Here is a 23,154-nt window from a genome sequence, read left to right as displayed (position 1 = left end):
CCCCCGCCTAGGCTAAGGCTAAGGGAACGAACGCCCTTGGAACCGTAAGCCAGCAAGGAGACAAGGGCTTGTCTCCCTGGCAGGAATGCTGCTTCTGCTGCTTTATTCATAACTGAACCCCCAAAAGCTTGGTCGGTTAGCCAAAGACGGGTAAGATTCCCCACGGGGGGAACGACCTAAGCCAGGTACGATCACTTTGGGAGGCCCCCCAAAAGAAGGATTTGGGGGGCTGCAGCAAAAGGGGGTGACGGACCCTCACTCCTCGGCTTTGACATAGCCTGAGTTCTCATCGTCTGGGAGAAAATCTCCTTATTGCCTTCTTTCCCAACTAAGCCTGAAACAATGACAAGGTGGTGCAGCTCTGTGCTGAAAAGGGCGGATTCCCCGGGTGATCAGGCCTAAGAAAGAACATGTAAATTACTGTGAAACCTTCTTTGTTTAGAATGCTCTCAGTTGAATGAGAAGGGTCCAAGGAGGAAGTTGGTTCCTCAAAGTCTTACAGCTCTTTGACCCCGACTCAATAGACTGGCAGCTTTCCTTGTTTTCTATGGTTCCTTACTTCCCCCCAATGAGTACTGTACTTTACCTGAATTATGCAAAATGAGCCCAATAAAAGCAGGTATGGACTGTAAATCAGGGCGCTCCCCACTAGGGGGGGTGGCCATTTCTGTCCCTACTTCCCCACAGAAACTAGTCTTGTCTCTGTGCATGTGTTTTTTCTCGTGTGTTTTTCGGCAAGCCATCCACAGCGTTCCGTGGTCACTGCTGGCTGGTGACCTACCCGCAACACCACCGTCCGCCTCCCACCGGGAGAAAGAATCAGCGGGGCTCCTGTGGCCGGAACTTCAAGGGACAGCGGCCACCCTGCCTCGCCCTCAGGCACAGGGAGGGAGGAGGGCCTCCCGCCTCCCACTGAGGCTCCGGGGGGGCCCCAAGGGCTAACAGGGACACCCCAGCTGAGGGGGACACCCCAGCTGACCGGGATACCCGCTGGAGCCTTCAGAGGGTGCTCTCTGCCCTTTGCCTGAGGGACGGGAGCCTGGGGGTCACTCCAGCCCTTTCTGCTTCCTGAGACAGAGGGAGGACAAGCCGCGTGGGGACGATAATGAAGAAAGGCCAGCTTGGCCCACGTACGGGGGGCGGGGGGGGGGGGCGTTGCTTATTCACACACAAAGGCTGGGCCCTGCGAGCGGCCCGGCCAACACGGAATGTGTGTGAATGGGGAATAGACAGACATGCCAAGGACAGCGTTGACGCAACACGTAATCATGGCTGTGTGTCCAGAACAGGGTCAGGAGACAGAAGCTGACGTGACTGTGACCACGGCACAGGCACCATGGCAGCAGTGACAACAGCGAGGAAAGACCGAGGAAGGGTGATGTCGGAGCCACAGAAGCAAATGACAGAGTTTATTCTGTTCCTAATGTTTTAGGCTGAAGAGCCGCCCTTGCTGATTCCCACCCTTGACCTCGGCCGTGAGGCTCGGGAGGGGCTGCTCCAAAGTGCGTGCGGCTGTGGTGGCCGCTCTGCCACTCCGCCAGACAGACGGGGAGCGAACTGAGCCCATGGGGAGGTGCTCGGGCAATGTTTACTGAGTGGATGGACAGATGGACGGACGGATGGATGGACGGATGAGTGGATGGATGATGGACAGATGGATGGATGCATGGATGGATGCACGGATGGATGGATGGATGGATGGACAAATGAATGGACAGATGGACGAACAGATGGATCCACAGATGGACGGACAGATAGATGGACGAATCCGACCAGTGAGCACCCCTGGATTGCACTCAGTGTGGAATTCCAACACAGGAGCCCCCATGTTTCCCCCGGGGGCTCCCCCCACAACTCACGTCCTCCACCTGCACTGACGGCGGACAGGAGGTGGGCAGGGAGGACAGGTGGCCACTTGCTCAGGTAGTGACTGCCCCTGAAGCCACCGGAGAGTGGGGAGGGAGGCACAGTCTGCCTGGGCGCCGTGGTGAGCCCCGAGGAATGGCGTGTGCGTGTCTGTGGGTCCGGGAATGAAACGGGAGGAAAGGCACGTGCCCTGAAGAAAGCTGAACACCAGCGGAGACACGTCTGGTCTGGGAGCTGAGTGGACTGAACACTCTGACTCACCCAGCGAGAAATTCAAAAGCCGGGTGAAGTATCAAAATGCGCTTTTGAAATGTAAGCAGGGCGATAAAAGTAAGAAACTTGCAGAGGCCACAAACAGATGAAGATGCAGTTCTGGCCGGGCAGCTCCGCTGGTGGGGCTCCGTCCCAGCACTCGAGGGCTGTGAGCCCACCTCCAGCCAGGGCCCAGGCAAAAATCACCCAGTGACAAACTGGTGTTTCGCGCTCCTCTCCCTCTCTGTCTCTCCCTTTCTCTCTCTCTGCCTCAAATCAATAAATACAAAATTAAAAAAAGAAAAGCGCAGGCAAGCCTTCGATGGTAGACAGGACTCAGCTGGCTCAGGCCCAGAGCGGCTCCTTGAGGCTGGCGACCTGGAGCTTCCACTCTAGCAGCTGCAGGGGGTGCAGAAGACGGGGGTGTGTCAGGGCCCATGGGACGTGGGGCATCGAACAGGGAACCACAAAAAGCTGGACCCAAGGAAGAAGGACAAACTCAAACAGAAAAAAACAAGCAAGAAACCCGGACTGTTTCTGACCTCGGTGTAAGCGGAGGGAAAGAGTGTCCACGGGGCACCGCTCGCCCACGTTTACGCCACAGTTCACACAACCGGGGTGGTCTCCAGGGCCCTCTCTGCTAACTCAGGGCGGCCCTGGCAGCAACCCTCCGGGAAGGAACGCGACCTCAGAGCTCCCAGACCCCAGAGCGGAGGTTCCACGGACGCGAGCTCACAGTCGATCCGAAACGACGGCGCACGCGGGGGCCGGGCCTGAGCAGCGGGGCCGCCAGAAACAGCAGGCACGAGCTAGACGCGGGGATTGTCAGCTTGACACAGACAGGGTCGTGTTTAAAACGTGCTAGGAAACAAACGAGAAGCGTGGCCGCTTGTGCAAGGGATGAGACGCCGGGGAGAAACCAGCACGTGACAGCAAACAGGAACCGCCGGAAACGGAAGAGAAAATAGCCGGAATTTAAAAACTCCTCCCCGGATGGGTTAACCGGCGAATCAGAAGCCGCCGGGGAGAGATTGGCGGGCGGTGGGCGGAGCCCGGGCCCCGCCCCGCCCCGCGCGCTCACCTCCGACAGGCCTTCGCACTGCACGTGCGCCTGGATCCACTCCAGCCGGTCCGAGTTCTCCTTCTCCCGCACCCCCTCGTTCACCTGCGAGCACAGCTCCTCCGCCTTCTCCAGGGCCTGCCGCAGGTGGCTGTGGTCCGGGTGGTTCTCAGGAGTGTTCTCCAGGATCTGCGTGGGACACCGGAACACAACGAGTGGAGTGGGGGCCGGGGTTCACGCTCCTGCAGGGACAGGCCTCCCGGGCGGCAGACAGTGGACCCACCGAGCTCTGAGCGCCCAGCGCACCCTGACGAGGAGCGCTGGCGGGGTCCCCTGGGGGGCGGGAGTGCCACATTATTCGCACTTGGAGCGCAAGGAGTGCAGAGGCCGCAGCAGCGCAGTAACGCTCCCGCCTGCACCCGCGTGGATTTCTCCCGCGAGAACGGCGCAGTCCTGGGCCCATGCCCAGCGGCAGGTGCCCGCGTGGCTCTGGCCCAGAATGCAGACAGGTGTTTTTCTGGATGGGCTGCTCCAGCCACGGTTATAAGCCCCCGACCCAGACCTCCTGCGGGAGACCCCCTGCTCTGCCCGTGAGCCGCGTCACCTGGGCCAGGGACAGACGTGCGCTGAGCCTCCGTGTCCTCATCTGAAACTTGGGGGCGCTAGCAGCACCCCTGGAGAAAGTCGTCAGGGGGCTGAATGCCTTCGCAGGAGCAGAGCGCTCTGCAGGGTCCCGGGGCTTTAGAAGGCGCTTGGTAAAGAGAGCAATTCCCGGCAGGGGCTGCAGGGGCCCAGGGGCCCGGACACAGCCGTTGTGGAGAGGGACCCCCGGAGCAAGGGGAGGCCGCGCCCCCTTGGGACGCACCGGGAGCGTGCTGAGGCTGGACCTGCCCGGGCCTCGTCCGCATACAAACACGTCTCATTTTACCCTGTTTCGCAGACCTGGTGTTTTTATGAGAGGAAGGACTGTGGCGACCCAGGTCGGGCAAGTCGATCAGTTCCATTTTTCCAAGAGGCTCAAATGGGGGGGGGGGGGAGCATTTTTTAGCAATCAAGTATTTTTAATGAGGGCGTGCACGTTGTTTTTTTTTAGACATATGCTATTGCACACTTAATGGGCTACGGCAGTGTAAACGTGACTCTCCCAGGCCCGGGAAATGTTCACTGTGCCGTGCGGGTCTGGGGGCGCTCCTGCAGTGCCCCCGCGGTCCACCCGGGCAGACCACGCCGGCGGCCCTCACCCTGAAGAGTGTCTCCTCTCGACAGCGCACGTCGGTTTGCAGTCCTAAGCAGGCACCCGAGTGGCGAAGGACGCTCCCTGGGGTCTCCTTGACAACCCCGGGTGCCTCACGTGCGAGGCCCCATCAGAAGGCCTGGGGCCAGGACTCCGGAACAGGAGTCTTCCGGAGCTCTCCAGGCGATTCCGTCGTGCAGCCCAGTGTGGGGGCCGATGCTCCGCGCCGGGACCCCACCCCTGGCTCACGTACATGCGTTTGTTTTGTTTCAAAACGAAAACGGGCTGGTGGGTTCTTCTAATTGTGCAGGTGAGACTGTGCAGTGTGCAGTGGTCAGAAAGGAACGAGGAATCTAAAAATCACCCACAACCTCCCCACCTGCAGGTGCCCTCTGCTCCCGTATCTGTTAATAGGCTCTGCTCACGTACACGTGAACACCATTTTTAAAAAGTAAAATCGGCCCTTGCTGGCGTAGCTCAGTGGATTGAGCACAGGCTGCGAACCAAAGTGTCGCAGGTTCGATTCCCAGTCAGGGCACATGCCTGGGTTGCAGGCCACGGCCCCCAGCAACCGCACATGGATGTTTCTCTCTCTCTCTCTCTTTCTCCCTCCCTTCCCTCTCTAAAAGTAAATAAATAAAATCTTTTAAAAAAAAAAGTAAAAACGGATCAGACTGTCCCGTCACACTGTCCCCCTAAGTGGCGTGTCATTTGCTGTCTGTCGTCTCTACGGGTTCTGTGACGGGTCCCTGTGAGGGTGAACTACGGCGCCTTCACACACGCTGCGTCCCGCAAAGCTCCAGGGCGTTTCCGACGCTTCCCTGTCCCTCCGATGACTCGGATGCACGAGCTCGAGACACGGAGGTGCCGGCCACGGAGGCCGGGCAGCTGGTCTGGAGGTGGAGCAGCCGCCCGCTCCCCGAATCCTCCCCATACTGGTCCTCCCCACGCATGCTGCCGGACGCCTCAGACGAGGCATTTTCTTGCTTCGCCACACGTTTCTTTTATTACCAGTGAATGTGAACTTTTTGTAGATTTAGCGTGTAAACGGTAGAGCTGACATTTCTAGCCTGCTGAGTACGAGCCAGGCACCTTACGTGTATCAGCTCAGTCAGCTCCCACCGGGGTGTGTGGGAGGGGCTCCAGTGTCCCTGTTCCACAGATAAGACGCCTGGAGCCCAGAGAGGTTAAGAACTCGCCCAAGGGCACACAGCAGTGGTGCTGAGAGTCAAACCAGATTAGCTCCTGACCTTGTTGTGTTCCTCATAGAGAGTGGACATGGCCTCTCAGAAATGTCCAGCTGCACATCGTACCTATCTTTCTGTCAGCATGGTTGTCCCTTTCTTTCTGAGCGGTGAGAGTGTGACAGGTAGGTAGATAGATGACAGATGTGTGTGTATTTGAGTACATATGTGTATACAATTAAAAATACTTCTACCCAGTTTAGAGCTGTCATTTGTCTTTCTCCACTCACTGTTCATTATATTTTGCTACACAGAAATTTTTTAGAAAAGTGGTTATGTGCCCTGGCTGGTGTGGCCCAGTGGATTGAGCGCGGGCCTGCGAACCAAAGGGTGGCCAGTTTGATTCCCAGTCAGGACACGTGGCTGGGTTGCGGGCTGGGTCCCCAGTAGGGGGCGTGAGAGAGGCAACCACACATTGACGTTTCTCCCCTTCTTTTTCTCTCTCCCTTCCCCTCTCTCTAAAAATAATACATGAAATCTTGGGAGGCAAAGCACTGAGTGATCCCAGTAGTGCCTGCCGAGTTGGGGGAGAGGGAGCGAGCACTTATCGGCCCCTCCCAGAACTGGCTCCTCCCCTGCACCGTGTGGCCCCGGGCGTTTGCGGGGTGCGGCTGGCACTGGGCTGGAGAGACCCCTTCCGGGGGAGGGGACCTGGGACACACAGGGGGCCGAGGGAACCCGTAGACAGACCGAGGAGAAAGAGGGCCAGGCCAGTCGCAGGGAAGGACGTTGCAGACATGCGGGGAGAGGGGGCCCGGGGAGACCAGTGCCGTGGCGTTAGCTTAGAGCGGGGGAGTGGGGGGGGGGGACTGTTCCACACTCAGATGGATCTGGAAACAAATGCACGTGCGCACACTCACAACTGTGCGAATGTGTGTGTTCGCATATACACAATACACGTCTTCCCGGGTTCTGCCACCGAGAGGCCCACAAGGCGACGCAGCCCAGGGCGGCGAGCACAGCGGGTCTCACTGGCTGCAGGTTCCCCGAGGTGAGGAGCCAGACCCAGCCTCGCTCTCTGGGCGCGTCCGTCCACCGCCCCCCGGGGTCCTTCATCCTGGGCTCAGAGGACACCCGTCCTCTCGCCTCTCATGTTTTCAGGCGGGAAAGGATCAAGGTCTGAGCTGCCACTTTCCAACGTACAGGGCAGGAGCCGCCTGGACGCCCTCGGAAGGTCACATGTCATCAGCTGTTTTCACAGTAAACGGCGTTTCTCGCTGAGTTACCACGCAGGCGCTGCCCCCACCCCGCGGGCACGAGGTCTCCGCACAGCAGACCGCAGGCCCGCTGGCCGGGGCCTCACCCGCGGCCCCGGCTCCCCCAAACGCCCGGAAGGCAGCCCTGCCCGGGAACGGCGGGCGGTACTCACGTTTTTGATGATCAGGGGGTACCTCGTCACCCGCTGCATGGGCTTCAGGATGAAGCTGGACAGTGGCATGCCTTTGCACCGCGGGTCCATCGCCAGCCTCTGCAATGAGAGACCCCTCTGACTGCCCTGCGGCGGTCGGCATGGTCCGGTCGGCGGCATCGACGGTGGCACCGGCGGTGACGCCTCAGGGTCCCGGACAACCACCCAGGAGCCCGGCCCTGGTCCGGGATGAGGCACTTTGGGCACGAGGGCCAGAGACCTGCACGTGTGACTCGGCCCCGGGGCCGTCCCTGCGCCGCAGGTCCCTCCAGGGGACACGCGGCTCCTGACTTATAGAGATGAGATTGGAGGCGGTGTGCCCGGGTTTCTGCGGGAACATTCCCAGGAGCGAGGACCGTCACGAGAATAAAAGTCCCCCTTCGTCCCTGAGGTGCTGGGAGGGCCGGCTGTCTCCGGTGGTTGAGGGTGGAGCCTCTGCCCCCCCACCCCCAGGGAACCCCAGGCAGGGCGGGGCCGCAGCGCTGGGGCGGGGCCTGCCGCTGGTCTCTGCCCAGGACGCCCGGCCTCTCTCTTCCACCACTTCTGCCAGGTCTGTCCACTTGTCTGGAGGACAACAGTCCTTCTGTCCCCAGAAGGTGACCCTGTCTAGGAGTCACTGGGATTCTACGGTGACTCGGCTCTCAAAGGGCCGGTTTTCTGCCCTGAGCTGGGCCCCAGGCGTGGGGAACCGGCCCACCTGACCCCGCCCCCACCAGCCACAGGCGCTGTCCCTCCAGGACAAGGGCAGCCAGGAAAGGCCCATCCAGCTCCCACAGGGGGGAGGCGGGGAGAGCTGACGCAGGACGGAGAGGGGCGGCGAGAACGGACAGCACGCCCCTCCCTGGTCGGGGTCGGTACTTCCCTGAAGTGCAAGGGCCTGTGGTGAGGAACTCGCCCCACCTGTGTGCCCTTGGCGGAAACCCCAGGTGGCCCAGGGCACCTGCCGGCCCGGCAGCTGCTCTCCGGCCTGCAGGCCCCGCCAGGCCCACTTCCCAGCACGACCTCCACCCTTAGAACGGCCTGCGGACGCCCCCTTCGCTGGCCAGCGCACGGCAGCTTCAATGCTGATGAGCGGCGGGGGGTGGGGAGGCAGAGCGAACAGACACGATGCTGCGGCCGAGTCCAAAGCGGGCAGCCACAGACGGCGTCACGGAGGAGGGGCGTGGCCCCCGCCAGACGCATCGGCCCAAAGACGAGCCTGCCCCCACCCCTATTGTTTCGCCGTCTATCCATCAAAGTGTGCCTGCTTCATGAAGTTATTTTATTCTCTCTTTTTTCCCTGTGAGAGAGGCTGTGTGGGCTGATATGCCCCGTGGGGGCCCACCGGGCCAGGGCCAAGTCCCAGGACAGCAGACCCAGGCCCTGGGGCCCCAGCAGCGCCACCCCAGTGTCCCCCTCGTGGGCACCCGGGTCTCCAGATCCCTGTCACCCCCTGCAGCAGAGGGCCTGGCATGGCACACCCACCCGCCCCCGAGGCTGCCCGGAGTGGGAGCCCAGCACGAAGACCCCCGTGGGGAAAGGAAGGAAGGGGCCACGGGGGCTGCGGGCCCCTCCCTCTGTGGGGGCAGGGCGGGGCCGGTGAGAAAGAGGGCGCTTGACTGATCAGAATAGGGGACCTGAGACGGGCCAGTCCTCGGGGCAGGCACATGAGGCAGAAAACTTAAGCCTGTGTTCAAACGCCACCAAGGCAGTACCCGCTCCAAGGCCCCAGGCAGGGCTGGGCCTCCTCTCCAAGCCCCCAGCCCCCCACTCTGGTCACACCCATATCGGCCAGCTGGTGCTGCCCCTACTGCCCAGCCAGGACCTGGGTCCGCATGGCCTGCAGAGAAACGCGCCCGCAGACGCGGAGGGATCCCGACACGCCCAGCCGCGGGGGCAGCCCCTCCGCAGGCCCGCCTCCGCCCGCCCGCGCCTTACTTTGACGAAGTCCTTGAAGTCGGGCGCCTCGTCGGTCTTCTGCTGGATCAGGGCGGCCCCGTTGAGCTGGCAGCTGCAGAAGCGGATGTAGGGCTGCATGTGCGGCAGCTGCGCCGTCAGGATGTCCCCGATCATCTTCACCGGCATCTTCTCCCCCGACATCTTCTTGCGGACGCGCAGCGCTCTGCGCGGAAACGGGGTGCTGAGGCCACGGCGCACACCTCGGGGCCGGCCGGGGGCCGCGAGTGGGCCTGGGTGGGGCACGGGACGGGCCGAGGCTTGCTGTGCGGAGGGGTCCACGGGGTGACTGTCCGGGGCCTGGCGGCCGCTTGCTGGCTCTCGGGCCCCAAACCGCAGCGCTTCCTTTAGGGACTCGGACAGGGTCCCCGGGTCACTTTACGGGGCATCCGTGGTGACAGACCCTGCCGGCGGGGCCCCCGGGCCGAGCCTGTGTGCAGGCCAGCGCTGCCCGTGAGTAAACACAGCTGCCAGGGGACGGGGGGGGGGGGGGGGGGGGCATTTTCAGGCCAAAGGAAATGTAGCTAAGGTGGCGAGTCGGCCACCACAGGGGAACGACCTACTGGCGGTCACCAAAGCCAAGTGCAGGGGTTGTCTGAATCCCTGCTTGGCGGCCGCGCTCATCCGCAGGTGGCCCGATGACGAGGGTGCGGGAGAGAGAAGTCCCCGAACCTGACCACAGACCAATGGGCCCAACCCATGTGCACCCTGGAGACCGAGAAGGGGGCGGGGCGGGGGGGCGTCTGTGCTGGGGTCCGGCTGCGGTCAGAGTGTTCGGGCCTGAGAGCCCGGACCGTGCATCCCACCCGCCTGACCCTAACGCGTGACCCCCACGCTGGGGCCTGGGGAAGGGCCCTGCGCTCCTGCCCCGCGAGGCCAGCAGCGCACTGTGGGGGCGGGGCGCACAGATGAGGCTGCAGTGTGTTCTGCCTGCGCCAGTGAGCACGGTGGGTTGGGGTGGGTGGGTAGGTGGTGGGCAGTGGATGGATGGGTGGGTGGGTGGACGGGCAGGACAAATGGATGGAACAGAACGTTAGGCCGTATGGTTTTGACATAAGGGTGGGGAGATGTCCCTGTCACTCTCTCTGGGTGCCTTCTCGGCCGTGGGTGGGGCTACACTGTTCCAAGGAGGCTCCACACTATTCGTATTGGGCTTGAAAACGTCAGGTCACTTTATTTTCTCTCATCTACATTTTTAGTTAAAGAAAGAAAAACCCCCGAAAAACCCTTGGACTGGGCGGGCAAGCATCCAGGGAGAGAAGCTTCGGGGACCGAGAGTTTCCCGGTCTGAGCGATGAGCGGGGGTCGGCGCCGGCCGCCGGGGGCCGGGGGTCTGAAGCTCCGCGCCCTCGGGATGGGGGGCAGCCACTGCCTCCCGGGGGGAGCTGCTGTGGAAGGCACCCTTCTGGGGGACGGGGGCCCTGCACCCCCAGGTCACACACTTGCTGCGGCTGGAAATAGGGAGCGATCCCATCACCCCACTGTCCCCTCTGCGAGGGACCAGCGGTGCCTCCACGCATGCCCCCCCCTTCTCCACCACGGGGGGCGGGGGAGGTGGTGAGGACAGGGAAAGGGAGAGAGGTCCCACTCAGGCTGCCAGACGCACACCGTCCCAGCCAGGGGCAGACCGAAAGCAAGGCCCCTCCGGGACCAGTCCACTGGGGGGTCCCCTTCGGGGTGCTCTGCACAGGCAAGACTGAGGCCCTGGCTTGGGCAGGGGGGGGGGGGGTCACTGGGCCCAGGGGTCACGTGACTCAGCTGCTACAGCTGCAGCCGCACGCACCCTCGGCTGAGCTGATTTACGGTCCCACGTGCAGGTTCAAGGGCGGGTGGGGGGGTGGGGAGGCCCTGCACTGCCGAGGGCCGTCCGGAGCGCCCAGGGTCTGTGGCACACATGAGCAAGCGAGTGCTCCTAGTCTGCAGACCAGGGGCCCAGGGGTGCACTCCAAGGAGCTGGCAGGGATGAACAAGTCCTGTGTGCCCACACTGTCCGACGTACCTGACTCGTCACCCCTGTAGACTGCTGGGGACCCTGTGCCACGCAGGAATGGCACGACTCAACCAGTCACGCAGCCAGCAGGTGGCAGAGGCAGGCCTTGAACCCAGGTGGTCTGGCCCCGGAGCCCCAGGTCTGTGAGCCCTGTGCACGGGGCAGTGGCACAGCCCCCAGGCCCCTGCTCAGCGCTCCTGCCCTGTCCTTCCCCCGGCAGCTCCGTCCCGGGACCCAGAGCCCTCCCCAGCCGTGTCCACCCAGCTCCTGCTGCCCCTGCCGCCCCTGCCCCTCCCACCTCCCTGCTTCCAGGCCGGAGTCCCCACTTCCTGCCTTCTCCCCATCTGGACGTGATGCCCAAGAAAGGTGTTCCATTCTTTTTTCTGCTTACAATAAAATTGTGTCTCTTTTTCTTAAAAAGAAGGTAAGCCAAACACTTTCTATTTAAGAAAAACACGTTTTTTAGGAAGCTCTTTCATTTCATCTCATCTTGTTTTCCAGGCAAGGAGGCAGGAAGGGTCTCCACAAGGGCAGTTTCCAGCACCTGGGTCTTAACATTAAAAGGTTCTAGATCTTTCTGCCCTGCTCGGCTTAGCCAAGAACAAAAGCTTGGGATGGCTGCCTCCTTGTCCTACGGTCCTTCCATGGGGGCAGGCCGGGGGGCAGGGGGGTACCTCGTGGGACCTTGGGTGTCCCCCACCAAGCAGCCCGGGCACGCCCCGCCCGCCCTCTGTGCAGCCTGTCTCCCAGCTGTCAGGATGCGCTCAGCTCTGCCCTCCAGGCCTGGCCCCCAGGGCGGAGGGAGGCCTGGAGGCAGGCAGGGGAGCAGCACCCGCCCCACAGCCTTCTCCAGGCCAGCCCGGCTGGGGGACCCCGGGGATGCATCCCCTCTCCCCAACCCCTGCTGAGAGCTGCCCCGGGGAAGAGGGTGCTTTAGCCTGTGCTACAGTTTCCAAAGAAAACCTCTGTGTCTATTTTGAAACAACTCATCTCCAACGCTGTAGGTTCAGGGGTGAAGTCACCCCCGGCCCCCAGGTGACAGGGCAGCTCTCTCCAAGGCGAGGCTGGGGGCTCAGGCCCTGCCACGTACAAGCCCAGCACGCACTGTGGACCAGGTGCCCTAATGCGAACCCTGCGTGGGAGGCAGCATTTTGGTCCCTTCCTGACAGACGAGGCCCTGAGCGCAAAAACGCATGGCCTGGGGGGCGATGCGGCTGTGAGCCGGTGTCGGCCTGAGGGAAAAGAGGCCAGCACCGCTGACTAATAGGCCAGGGGCAGATTGTTGTAAAAACTCTCACAGCGCACCGGCACACAGGTTGGAGACGGCCGCTCGCGCACCGGCACACAGGTTGGAGACAGCCGCTCGGGAACAGAGAGCGCGCGCACAGATGCCATCCCTCCGCTCACACCAGCTCTAGGAGCCTCCCCGCCCCGCCCCCGCCCTGCCCCGCCCCGCCCCCGGCAGACACACCCTCCCCGAGGGCCTGGGCACCTGAACTTGGGAGGAGAAGCCGGGGCAGCCACCTGACGGGGGCTGCGCTTCACCCCACGCCCCAGAGGGGGGCCCTTCTGCCAGCTGGCCTGACTGCACCCCCTGGACTTCCCTGGGTTGTCACCAACGCTGTCGCTGCAGGGGCTGGAAGGGACCTTTGTGACAACACAACACTGAGTCGGGCTCCCACGCAGCCCCCCGAACCCCGACCCCGCTGCTGCCTCTGAGAACCAACTGGGAATAAGACGCCCAGTGCGCTCGAGCCAGCCTCTCGGAGAGCTACCGGTGTGGCCGGTGAGCAGTGCCACCATGTTACATCCCCCCCGTGGGCGCCAAGAACGTCGGCAGAGACCCGCATTCGCCCGTGGGAACCCGGGTCAGAGGCACGGCGCGCGGGGGCTGCCCCACGCCCGGGATAGAGCCAGCCGGCGACCAGGGCAGGGCAGGCCTCGCTCTGCAAACTCCGGAGCCGCAGGAGAGCAAGGCCTGGACGCCGGGGGAGCTAGGGGTGTGTGCGGGGAGCGTCAGAGCCGAGAACGGGGCAGAGCTGGTGAGTGGAGACGAGCAGACAGGCAGAGGCACGCGGGCGCATGCGCGGCGGGGGCGCGCGTGGCGGGGGCGCGGCGTGACGCCGGGAGGCGAAGCGAGGCGGGGTTAGAGGGAGGCTTACTTCAGCAGCTTGATATTACACATGATCAGCTCCTTCCAGTTAACAAAAATCATAGCACCCTCTTTCTCTGTCAGCAGCTCAGACTCCATCAGGGGTTTCTGAAAGATCTACAGGTGCAGAAAACGAGGTAGTTCAGAAAGCAGACAGTGAGCCCGCCAAGCACGCACGCACGCACGCACGCACGCACGCGGGGAAGGCGGCGCTGCGGCTCTGCTGGGGGCCCGGGAGCCACGCCCACCTTCCGGCGCTTTCCGGAGCAGAGACCCCTCGTCCGCCTGGGGCCGAGGCAGGTCCCCAGACAGGATTGCATTGTTTTGCAAGGGACGCCACTGAAGTGGGGACGACTGTCCTTCGCCGCAGCGGGACAAAGCCAGGAGGCCTGTCCTAGCCTCCCACCGCCTTACCTGCCCACCACGGGGACGTGAGCGTGGCGGGGCTTACGGAGGCGTGTGGCTGTGGCTGGCTCCTCCGCCAGCGCCTGGGGCATTCTGCGGGCAGCAGGCCCGGGCAGCCGGGCCCTCAGCAGGCCGCCGCGGGGACAGATGCACTGCGGTGGCCTCAGCCTGGGCCGGGCCAGCACGCGTGTGCAGGGCGTCGGCCGCTCCCCTGGGCTCAGCGATGCGGATGGGCCCACCCGCACTCTGCACGGCTGTTTGGGGTGCAGCACCCGCAGCTCCCGGGTGAGCCCCCGCCTGCCAACAGGTGGTCCTCTAGCAGTGGAGGCCGGCCGCTCTCCAGAAGGTTCTTTGGGGATGGGGACTGCGTGGCTTTACGTGAACAGCTGCCCTGATGCGGTCCCCGGGGGGGGGCGGCTCCTCACGAGTCCTTGAGCCAACACTGGACCTGCCTTAAACCGGACCGCGGCGCACAGATGCCACCCAAGGGGTGACGTGCCCGTCCTAGGCGGGGTGTTTAGTGGCAGTGAGTCTCTTGAGAAAGGGGCACCGCTTGTTAACCTGCACCAGTGCCCTCAATGCGTCCGTGGGGGCCCGTGGGCCTACAACCCGTCCTGCGCCCTGTCCTCCTTCAATACTGGGGCGCTGAGTCCCGCCTGCCCCGGCTGTTCAGGGGAGAGATGGGCGCACAGCCATTGGGGGGACGGGGCTGGGATGGGGGGACAGGAGTTCCAACCCTCACAGTTCTCCTCGGGGAACAGAGCGGCCCTACATCCAGCCCCGCAAACCCGGGTGCGCAGACCAGCGGCTCCGGGGACAGCAGGCTCCCTGCTCGGATGCCTTCCCGCCCTTCAGCAGGGAGCGGCCGGGCAGCCCTCCAAGGGCTGCTCCGGAGGGGGGAGGGTAGACAACACGAGGGCTCATCCGGGACAGGGGTGCACGGGCGCTGGCGGAGGCAGACGTTTTGCAGGGGAAGACACAGCGCCAGCAATGGCTCAAGATGGCGGCCGTTTTCAGATGCCACCAGCCCGAGGGCCCGGGGAAAACGTCTCTCTCTTGCCCTGGCTGGCGTAGTTCAGTGGATTGAGCGCGCTGTGAACCAAACTGTCGCAGGTTCGATTCCCAGTCAGGGCACATGCCTGGGTTGCAGGCGATGACCCCCAGCAACTGCACATTGATGTTTCTCTCTCTATCTCCCTTCCTTCCCTCTCTAAAAATAAAATCTTAAAATAAAAATTAAAAAAAATTAAAAAAACACAAAAAACAAAAAACATCTCTCTCTGGGGCATTGGCCCATCGGTGGCTCCGCCTGGACTCCCAGTCACACGCGTCTCTGCCCATGCAGCTCCGCACGGACGCCCCTGGCCCCGGACACGAGTGGTGTCAGCCCCTCCGCGGAAGGACACCGAGCCGGCCACGGCTGAGAGTTCCGCCGCCTTGTCTCGGGGAAGGCTCTCCCGGGCGCTTCACTGTTCAGCCGTGCCCCAAACACCCAGAAGCCTCTCGGGCTGGGACCCGGGACCCAGGCCTCCCGCCCGGCCCCCACTGCGGCTGTTACCTCGGTGACCAGCTGCAGGTCGTTCACGTAGTTCTCCTCCGTGACGATGAGCTCGTGGATGTAGCCCTGCCGCTTCCTCTCCGTCGGCGTCAGCATGTCCAGGAGGTGCAGGTCTGAACACCCTGGAAAACACGGCCGCGGGGACGTTCAGCCGGTCCCGCGGCGCCCGCCCAGCCTCGCAGCGAGGGTCCCCGGGGCCTCAGGGCGGCTGGGCCCTGCGGCCTCTCTCGGCAGTGCTGGGGGTCGACCTGTGTCCGCCCCTCCCCCGAGTGGCTTCCAGACCTAACCCCTAGTGCGCGCGACCTTATTGGGAAATAGGGTCTCCACAGATGTCATCCTCAGTTACTGTGGGCCCCCGTCCAATGCTGCTTGTATGCTTATAAGAAAACAAGACAAGCCCTGGCCATGTAGCTCAGTTGGTTAGAGCATGATCCCGCTACACCAAGGCCGTGGGTTCAATCCCCGGTCAGGGCAGGTACAAGACTCAACCAATGAATGCGTAAGTGGAACAACAGATCCGTGTTTCTCTCTTTCTCTCCCCCTTCCCCTCTCTCTAAAAGTCAATACATTTAAAAGAAGATCTAAAAAGTTAGTTCAGAAAAGAAGACGAGACAGACAGAACGCCACGCAGCGGTGGCGGCAGAGACGGGCGTGCTGCACCTGCAAGCCAAGCACGCCGAGGACCGCCGGCGGCCGGCGGGAGCCCAGAGAAAGGCCTGGAACCAGCTCTTCCCTGCAGCCTCCAGAGGGACACGACCCTGCTGACACCTTGGCTGGGGGCGTCTCACCTCCAGAACTGTGACAAACTCAACTTCTGTTGTCCCAGGCCACCCTGCCCGGGGTCGCCTGTCAGAGCAGCTGTAGCCGGCTGGTGCAGGCAGCTCGCTGCTGCCTCCTAGAGGCCACTGACCATGTGCAGAGAGAGACTTGGTCACACGGCCGGCCTGCATTTCCCGAGGGCTCGCGCGTGTCGGGCCCGGCGCTGGGAGCTTTGCCTCAAGGGCTGTGTGCGATGCTCACGCTCCCGTGGAGGCCACGACCCTCCCCACTGCAGGTGAGGAAACTGAGATCTCTCAGCTGGGGGGTGGAGAAGCCGAGAGCCGATCGCTGCTGACACGTTGACTCTGGACACCGGGCTGTACCCGCCCACGCCGGTGCTGGGTCCAGCACAGACGGGGACAATGCTGTCCTGGGCTGAGGCTCCCCGTGGGCCTGGGGGCCATCAGTGTTGCGTATGCTCTCGGGGACCAGGCTGCGGCCCCACGCCTGTGGAAGCCGGGCAGTGAGCCTGCGGGCAGCTGCAAGCAGGATGCCCCAGGCCATGGCTCTGCCACTTGAGGTGGGGTGAGGGGCACCTGCCCCCTTGCCCCTGCTCACATAGCTGCTTACCGGAGGTTTGGGTTACTGGCGGAGGCTGCCCTGTGAGGCACGCACTGGGATGAGAATGGGAGGCTCGGCTCTCGGAGGCACCTGTTCCAGGCAGGTGGTCACCCGCTCCTTTCTATTGAGGGTTCTTCATTTAATCCCAGAAATCAGATTTGTAAAAGAGACCTGGAGGTGTTCTGCACAGGCGCGGGGATGGGCACGTTGAGTCCCATTCACTGGTCGCTCTTGTCCCTTCTCCCCACAAGGGGGCGCGACGGAGCACAGTGTGCAAACCCCCGCCGGAATCAGAGTTTCCGAAAGTGTGTGTCGGGGACCATCAGCCTCAGCGCGACCTGGGAGCGTGTTAGAAATGCAAATTATCCAGCCCCCGATGAATACACTGTCTGGACTTGGGGCCTGAAATCGGTGATTTACCAACTTCTCCACATGATTATTGTGGGCGCACTGCTATCGGGGGTTCCTCTGAGTTTCCATCCTCCCACGAGGGAGGTACCAGGCCCGTGTGGGAGGTATGTGGTCTGTATGCCGGAACCCCCTGCAAACAGAACGGCCCCTCTGGCGTGAATGAGGTCACGGAATTCTTGGCAGACGCTTCACTGTGCTGGAGACGACTCTGAGCTGGGGTGCTTCCAGCCCTCGCTGCGGCCGCTCCCCTGGCCAAATGCCCTTTCTGGAATGCCGTAGCTTCTATCCCGAGGCAGGACAATCCCGGGACGAGCAGATGGTGCCAGAAAAGCAGCAAAGATGACACACCCTTATGTTAACACCTTCCACGCCTGTCCATCCGAGGCCTCATTCAAAGGCACAGCCACCAGCTGAGTCCGAACCTCCGGGCCCGTCTGCGGGTGGGTCCGGGGCGTGGGCCCTCTCTCCGCCACCAGCTTGGCCCAGCTGTTCCGCCCGCCTCAGGGCGGGGATGCATTGTATTAAACAACTGCATCAGCCGTGAACTCTCGGCAAGGAAGCGAGTCAGGACGGCTGGCTGGGTGCGCGCAGCCGCCTATGCGCCCGCGCACGTTCGGCCGGTGGGAAGCAGGGCACTGTGACCGGGGTCTTGGCTCTCTCTGGGAAAGCCACCCACCCAGGAGATGGTCTCGGCGTGAGGAACATGTCTCGTGCCTGCCTTCTTACCGAACTTTCCTGGGTGGGAGCCCGCGCGCAAGGACGAGGCCCAGGCTTATTAAAGGGCGGAAGGCGGCCCTTCATTCCGGGGACTTGTGGGAACTGCTGGGACTTCCAGGGCGTGCCCTCCTGCGGGGGCGGGGGCGGAGGGATCAGCGCAGCCGTGCGGCGGCAGGGCCGAACCCCCCGCCCGAGCACTGCGCGCACATGTTTGCAGGGACACCGCGGTGGGCAGGCCGGCTGTCCCAGTCTTCCGAACGTCCCTGTCGGTCGCTGTTTCCCCGGGGAAAGTGGTGGCTGCTCTGCTCTGGCCCCAGAAAACACGCGTACGATGCACACAACACACACGCATTTGCACACAGTTTATGGAGTTCACGGGCCCTCTCAAGCTTGTTCATGAATCTCTCACATTTCTTCATTCGGCAAGTACTTACTGATGCCCTACCGTGAGTCTGGCTCTCACTGTGCCGGGGGTTGCGGATTCGTGGTGGAAAGGGAGATGTCTGCCCTGTATCCCACCCCCAGTGAAGATGGTGCTGACCCCCACCCAGGTTGAAGGTGGTGCTGCCCCACCCCCCAGGCTGAACGTGGTACTGCCCCCACCAGGTTGAAGGTGGTGCTGCCCCCGCCCGGTTGCCCCCCTACAGGTTGAAGATGGTGCTGCCCCCCCAGGCTGAATATGGTACTGCCCCCACCAGGATGAAGGTGGTGCTGACCCCCACCCAGGTTGAAGGTGGTGCTGCCCCACCCCCCAGGCTGAACGTGGTACTGCCCCCACCAGGTTGAAGGTGGTGCTGCCCCCGCCCGGTTGCCCCCCTACAGGTTGAAGATGGTGCTGCCCCCCCAGGCTGAATATGGTACTGCCCCCACCAGGATGAAGGTGGTGCTGACCCCCACCCAGGTTGAAGGTGGTGCTGCCCCCCCAAGGCTGAACGTGGTACTGCCGCCACCAGGATGAAGGTGGTGCTGCCCCCACCAGGTTGAACGTGGTACTGCCTCCTCCTGGAGCCCCAGGATGAGAGAAGGTTCCTCCTGGCCGTCAGGACCAGAGATCATGACGGCTGGCATGTGGTGGGGTGAACCAGACGGCCTGCCGTGTGCGGGACACATGATTTCCCAGCCCAGATGCCACAGCTCCCCACTGAGAAACAGTCACGCTACTAGAAAGTGACCACACCCCCAGCCCAGGGTCACAGTCTGCAGCAAGGACGGTGCAGGTGACCAGAAGACACACTTAGAATGACCGAGGAACCGGAACCGAGGGCCCGTAAGGGACGATGACAGGCCCGGCTGGCTTTGAGTTTCAGAAGCTGTTTCTCTTCAAGGTCACACGGTGCCGCTTTGAATCAGCCCAGAGCCAGAGCAAAGGTCCGGGCTGGGTCCGGACCACTGAGGGCAAGAATCCCAGGTGCCAGGGCCAGGTCAGGGCGACTTGGGGGTCTGCTGCCCACAGCAGGTCAGGGGCAGCAGGAGGCTGCAGGGTCATCCCCCCAGCAGGCCGGGCCGGGCCAGTGGAGCTGAGGTGTGCGGGGCGGGGCTGTTGAGTGTGGTGGGCCGCCTGCCCTGGCGAATGCCACCCCATCAGGTCCCCCTGCAGGCCGACCTGCAGACAGGGACACCACCCACAACACAGCGAGAGCGAAGATTCCCTGGGGAGGTCCGTCCTGATCCCATGAACCAATGACAGTGGCTCGGAATCCTCTTTTCAGCCACGGCCCTGACCCACGGGTGTTGTTGCAAAAATTATTGCTGGTGAATGCAGATGAAGAGAAACATTAAGGACTCGGAATAGGCACCCTGAACTAACAAATATCTTTCCTTTGAAGATGCAGAGTCTAAAACTCCACCGTTCAGAGCGGGGTACACAGAAGCGCTTGTTCGGGGGTGGGGCGTGCCCGTGTCCTGCGCTCCGGGAGCCTGGGCAGCTGCGGTTTGCGGCTCCGGTTCCCGGAGAACCAGGAGGGGACGGAGTGCCGGGAGTCACTTGCCATCTCGGCCCAGGGGCTCTGATGCCTCCCGACAACCCGCTTCCTAGCCGAGACAACACTGCGAGCGACTCTGGGCAGGTACGGGCGACCCCCAGGCCGGCCCCCACACGCTTCCTGCTCCACGTGCTCCTCCCACAGTCCCGACCAGGTGGGCACCCTGACCACTGGGGAGGGGGCGGAGGAGGAGGGCTGTGAGGCCCCTTTGGAAGGGTTTGGAAGCCCCTTTGGAAGAGTCCGGGGCACTGGAGGGAAGTACAGGGAATCTTACCCACAAGGCCACCTGTCCCCTCAGTGGGACAGTGTTTGTATGAACAGCACGATCTAAACCGGTGGCTTTACTACAAAAATCATATGTGAATGTGCGCCGCTTGGAAGCTCAAAGAACACGGGAGCGTTTAGGGGGAAAAGTGAGCGCCGCCCCCCTCGGACCGCGCCCATCACTCCACTCTCCTTCCCGAGAGGGCCACCCCGCAGCGGGCTGGCCACCGAGCCGGCCCCATCCACGGGCCGCGTTCCGGTCACAGAAGAGCCAAAATATACAATGAATCAGTCAATAAATATCTGTCAAGCTCCTAGGAAGTCCAAGAGACACAGAAGTAAACACGTTAATGTCCTGTCCTCACGGAAACTCACGGCCCTTGGGGAGACCGAACAGGACAACTAATGAAAATAGCCAGCTGGGAGAACAGGCCTGGGGCTGTGGCGCGCTCCGTCCCGAGGGCGGAGGGCTCTGTCCCGAGGTCCGCCCTGGGCTGGGTTTCCATGGGGGTGGGGCCGGGATGGGGGGGGGCAGGTCAGTGCAGAGACGCTGCAGGGGGGAAGGTGGGAAGGAGACGGGCGGCCACGCTGCCAGAGGGGCCAGAGGAGGGGGCTGGGCACCAGCCAGCAGGACGGAAGCTCCGGCAACAGCTCTTCATCTGTGTGTGCATGCATGTATGCATGCATACATGTATGGGCAAGGGCGAACCTCCGTGTCCGAGGAGACAGCCCCACCCTCCAGCTCTGTGGCCCCAGGTCAGGGGACACCGGTCTGCACTGAAGGCTTCTGCAGGGGCTGCCCGGCGTGGCCTCCCCTCGGTCACCGCCCAGTAGCTCAGAATGGCAGTGCGGCTTCCAGGTCAGCTTCGGCAAGAAGAACCCCGTCCCCACCGGCCGCCGGGCAGCTGAGCAGCCAAGGAGCAGCACGAGGGGCAGCCCTCAGGGTGATGAGCCCCTGATCTTCCTTCTCTGTGGACGGCGGGCATTTATTTTATTAGAGGCCTATTGTTCTCGGCTCCACAACTCACACCCCAAGGTCCGGCGTGGCCTCCAGGGCCCCGCACAGCACCCGCGAGCTGGTCCCTAGCCCCCGTTTATGCCACCCTCGTCCCTCCTGCCCCACGCCTCCGCTTCCAGCGCGCCGTGTCCTGCGGGGTTGCAGGTTTCCTCACTGGCGGTCATGAACAGATCCTCTGGATACACGGGGTGGACTGTGGTGTTAACAGTACACACATTTTAGCCCTGGCTGGCGTAGCTCAGTGGATGGAGCACAGGCTGCGAACCAAAGTGTCGCAGGTTCAATTCCCAGTCAGGGCACATGCCTGGGTTGCAGGCCACGGCCCCCAGCAACCGCACATGGATGTTTCTCTCTCTCTATCTCTCTTTCTCCCTCCCTCCCCTCTCTAAAAATAAATAAATAAATAAATCTTAAGAAAAAAAAAAGGACAGACATTTCTGTGGGCACTCGAGGGAGGAGGCAGGAGTTCTGACAAGAGGGCTCTGGGAATCTTCTCCAGAGCAGAAAGTCTTGGAGCCGGGCGGGCCGTGGGGAGGGGCCCAAGCCAAGGGAGCCCCGGAGGGGCGGGGAGGAGGGGAGGGGCGCCGGGAGCCCGGAAGCAGGGAGGGAGAGGGAAGCAGACTCGGGGTAACAGGTGTAGATGGATGGGAAAGGGGGGCCATCATAAACCCTAGACTCCTCACGGGCAGGTCACGCTGGGCAGGCCCACCTGGCACCTGGCACTTCTGCAGTGGCAGCCCCGGCCCCTGCTCTCACGCCCCCCGCTCACACCCCTCGGAAACGCCGGGAGCGATGCCCCTCTCAGACAAGGCCACCCTCGGGAGAGCACGGGACCTTGCTAACTGCCCTCCGGTCCGACCCCCACGCCCCCCACCCCCGCCTTCTCCCGCCCCCCCTGAATCGTCCTCATGTTCCCTCATTAGCTCCGCGTGCACGAGAGAAACGGCAAACTCGTTCTCCAGAGCCTCTGGGAGCTCTCGCTCCCCAGCGCTGCTCGTCGGCGTTGGCCCGGACACACTCGCACGACTCCCGCGCCAGGCTGGGCCGTTCTTACACCGACACGGGGGTCAGGAAAGCCGGCGCTGGGTGGGCCTCGAGCCCGCCCGGCTCCGGGTGCTGCACACACGCACCCCCAGAACCCTTGTCCCCCGGGCCCCGCGCAGTAGCTGCTGCTGTCACTCCCCACGAACACACGAGGGAGCTGGGGCACGGAGAAGGTAAGTCACCTGCCGAGGTCTCGGCTGGCACATGGCCCGCCAGCTGGTGGGGTCCGACCCCAGAGTCCCGGCTCTCGGCCACTGTGCCCGCCCGCAGGGAAGGGGGTGTGGCGGTCAGCTCCGGTCTCGGGGAGCAGGTTCCCCCTCGCGGCGGCTCAGACGGCGGAGGAAAATCAGCGTCCCCCCCTGCTGGGGGCTGTAGCCCAGGGCGGAGGTGCTGGCCGGTCTGGGCCCTCCTGGGGCCGCGCTCCGTGCCTGGCAGACGGCCCCTTCTCTGCGTGTCCCCACGGGGTCTTCCCAGGCTCGAGGTCACGCCTGCCGACCGCTCAGGTCTCCTCTTCTGACAGGGACACCAGTCGGATGGACTTAGGGCCCAGCCTAACGACCTTGTGTTAACAGCCTCCTTCAAGGCCTCGTCTCCAAACACAGTCACGTGCCAAGGCGCCTCGGGCGAGGGCTTCCATGCGGGGATTTGGGGGCACCGTCAGCCCCACGCAGCGGGGAAGCGCAGTCGAGGCGTGAGGCGGCCGCGGTCTCGCCTTTGGCTGCAGAGCCAGGCAGGCTTTGGGCTGTACTGCGGGGGCGGGGGGGGGGTGGTGGTCGCTGTGGCGGCTACGGGGAGGGCGGCCTGGGCTGTGGCCCTCGAGTCCAGCTGCCTGTTGGAATCACCTGAAGAGGTTTTTTTAAAAAGCCCAGTGTCCCTCCTGCACCCAAAAGGAATCAAACACGGGTAGTCGGGGTGCTGCTACCAGGTGCCTGTGATTTGTGAAGCTGCCAGGGGGTTCGAACACGCACCCCGGAGCAAGGGCTGCTCGCTCGGAGAGAGGACGGCCTGGGAGTCGGGGCGCCTGGGCGGACGGGGCGCGAAGCCCGGAAACCACCCCGCCCGGCGTGAAACCGCACCGGGGGACGCAGCTGCTGGACCGCCTGCCCGGGCAGGTCGCTCAGGCGACCCGTCCAAAGGGGCGTGGTGCTTGGCTCCTGGGGGCCACGCAGGACTTGGAAGGTCACTCCGGGACTCAGAAGGCCATTCCGTTCGACGCCCTCGTTGCCCGGATGGG

The 23,154-nt window shown here is 63.1% G+C and overlaps 1 protein-coding gene across 3 annotated transcripts in view; it reads right to left on the bottom strand.

Moving 5' to 3' along the window:
- The window catches only part of ITSN1 (intersectin 1), a 176,565-nt gene that overhangs the window by 6,745 nt on the left and 146,666 nt on the right, over nucleotides 1–23,154 (bottom strand). For all 3 annotated transcript variants that reach the window (XM_036017208.1, XM_028503920.2, XM_028503921.2), the window contains 5 exons: nucleotides 15,105–15,226; nucleotides 13,152–13,258; nucleotides 8,982–9,165; nucleotides 7,026–7,124; nucleotides 3,200–3,367 (listed from right to left, as the gene is read on the bottom strand). In XM_036017208.1, coding sequence (XP_035873101.1) covers nucleotides 3,200–3,367; nucleotides 7,026–7,124; nucleotides 8,982–9,165; nucleotides 13,152–13,258; nucleotides 15,105–15,226 — 680 coding nt within the window. The remainder of the gene's footprint in view (nucleotides 1–3,199; nucleotides 3,368–7,025; nucleotides 7,125–8,981; nucleotides 9,166–13,151; nucleotides 13,259–15,104; nucleotides 15,227–23,154) is intronic.

Source organism: Phyllostomus discolor, chromosome 2 (assembly GCF_004126475.2).
Source record: "Phyllostomus discolor isolate MPI-MPIP mPhyDis1 chromosome 2, mPhyDis1.pri.v3, whole genome shotgun sequence".
Taxonomy (NCBI): domain Eukaryota; kingdom Metazoa; phylum Chordata; class Mammalia; order Chiroptera; family Phyllostomidae; genus Phyllostomus; species Phyllostomus discolor.
Note: the sequence above shows the minus strand (reverse complement) of the source record. Positions and strands in the feature narration are given on the sequence as shown.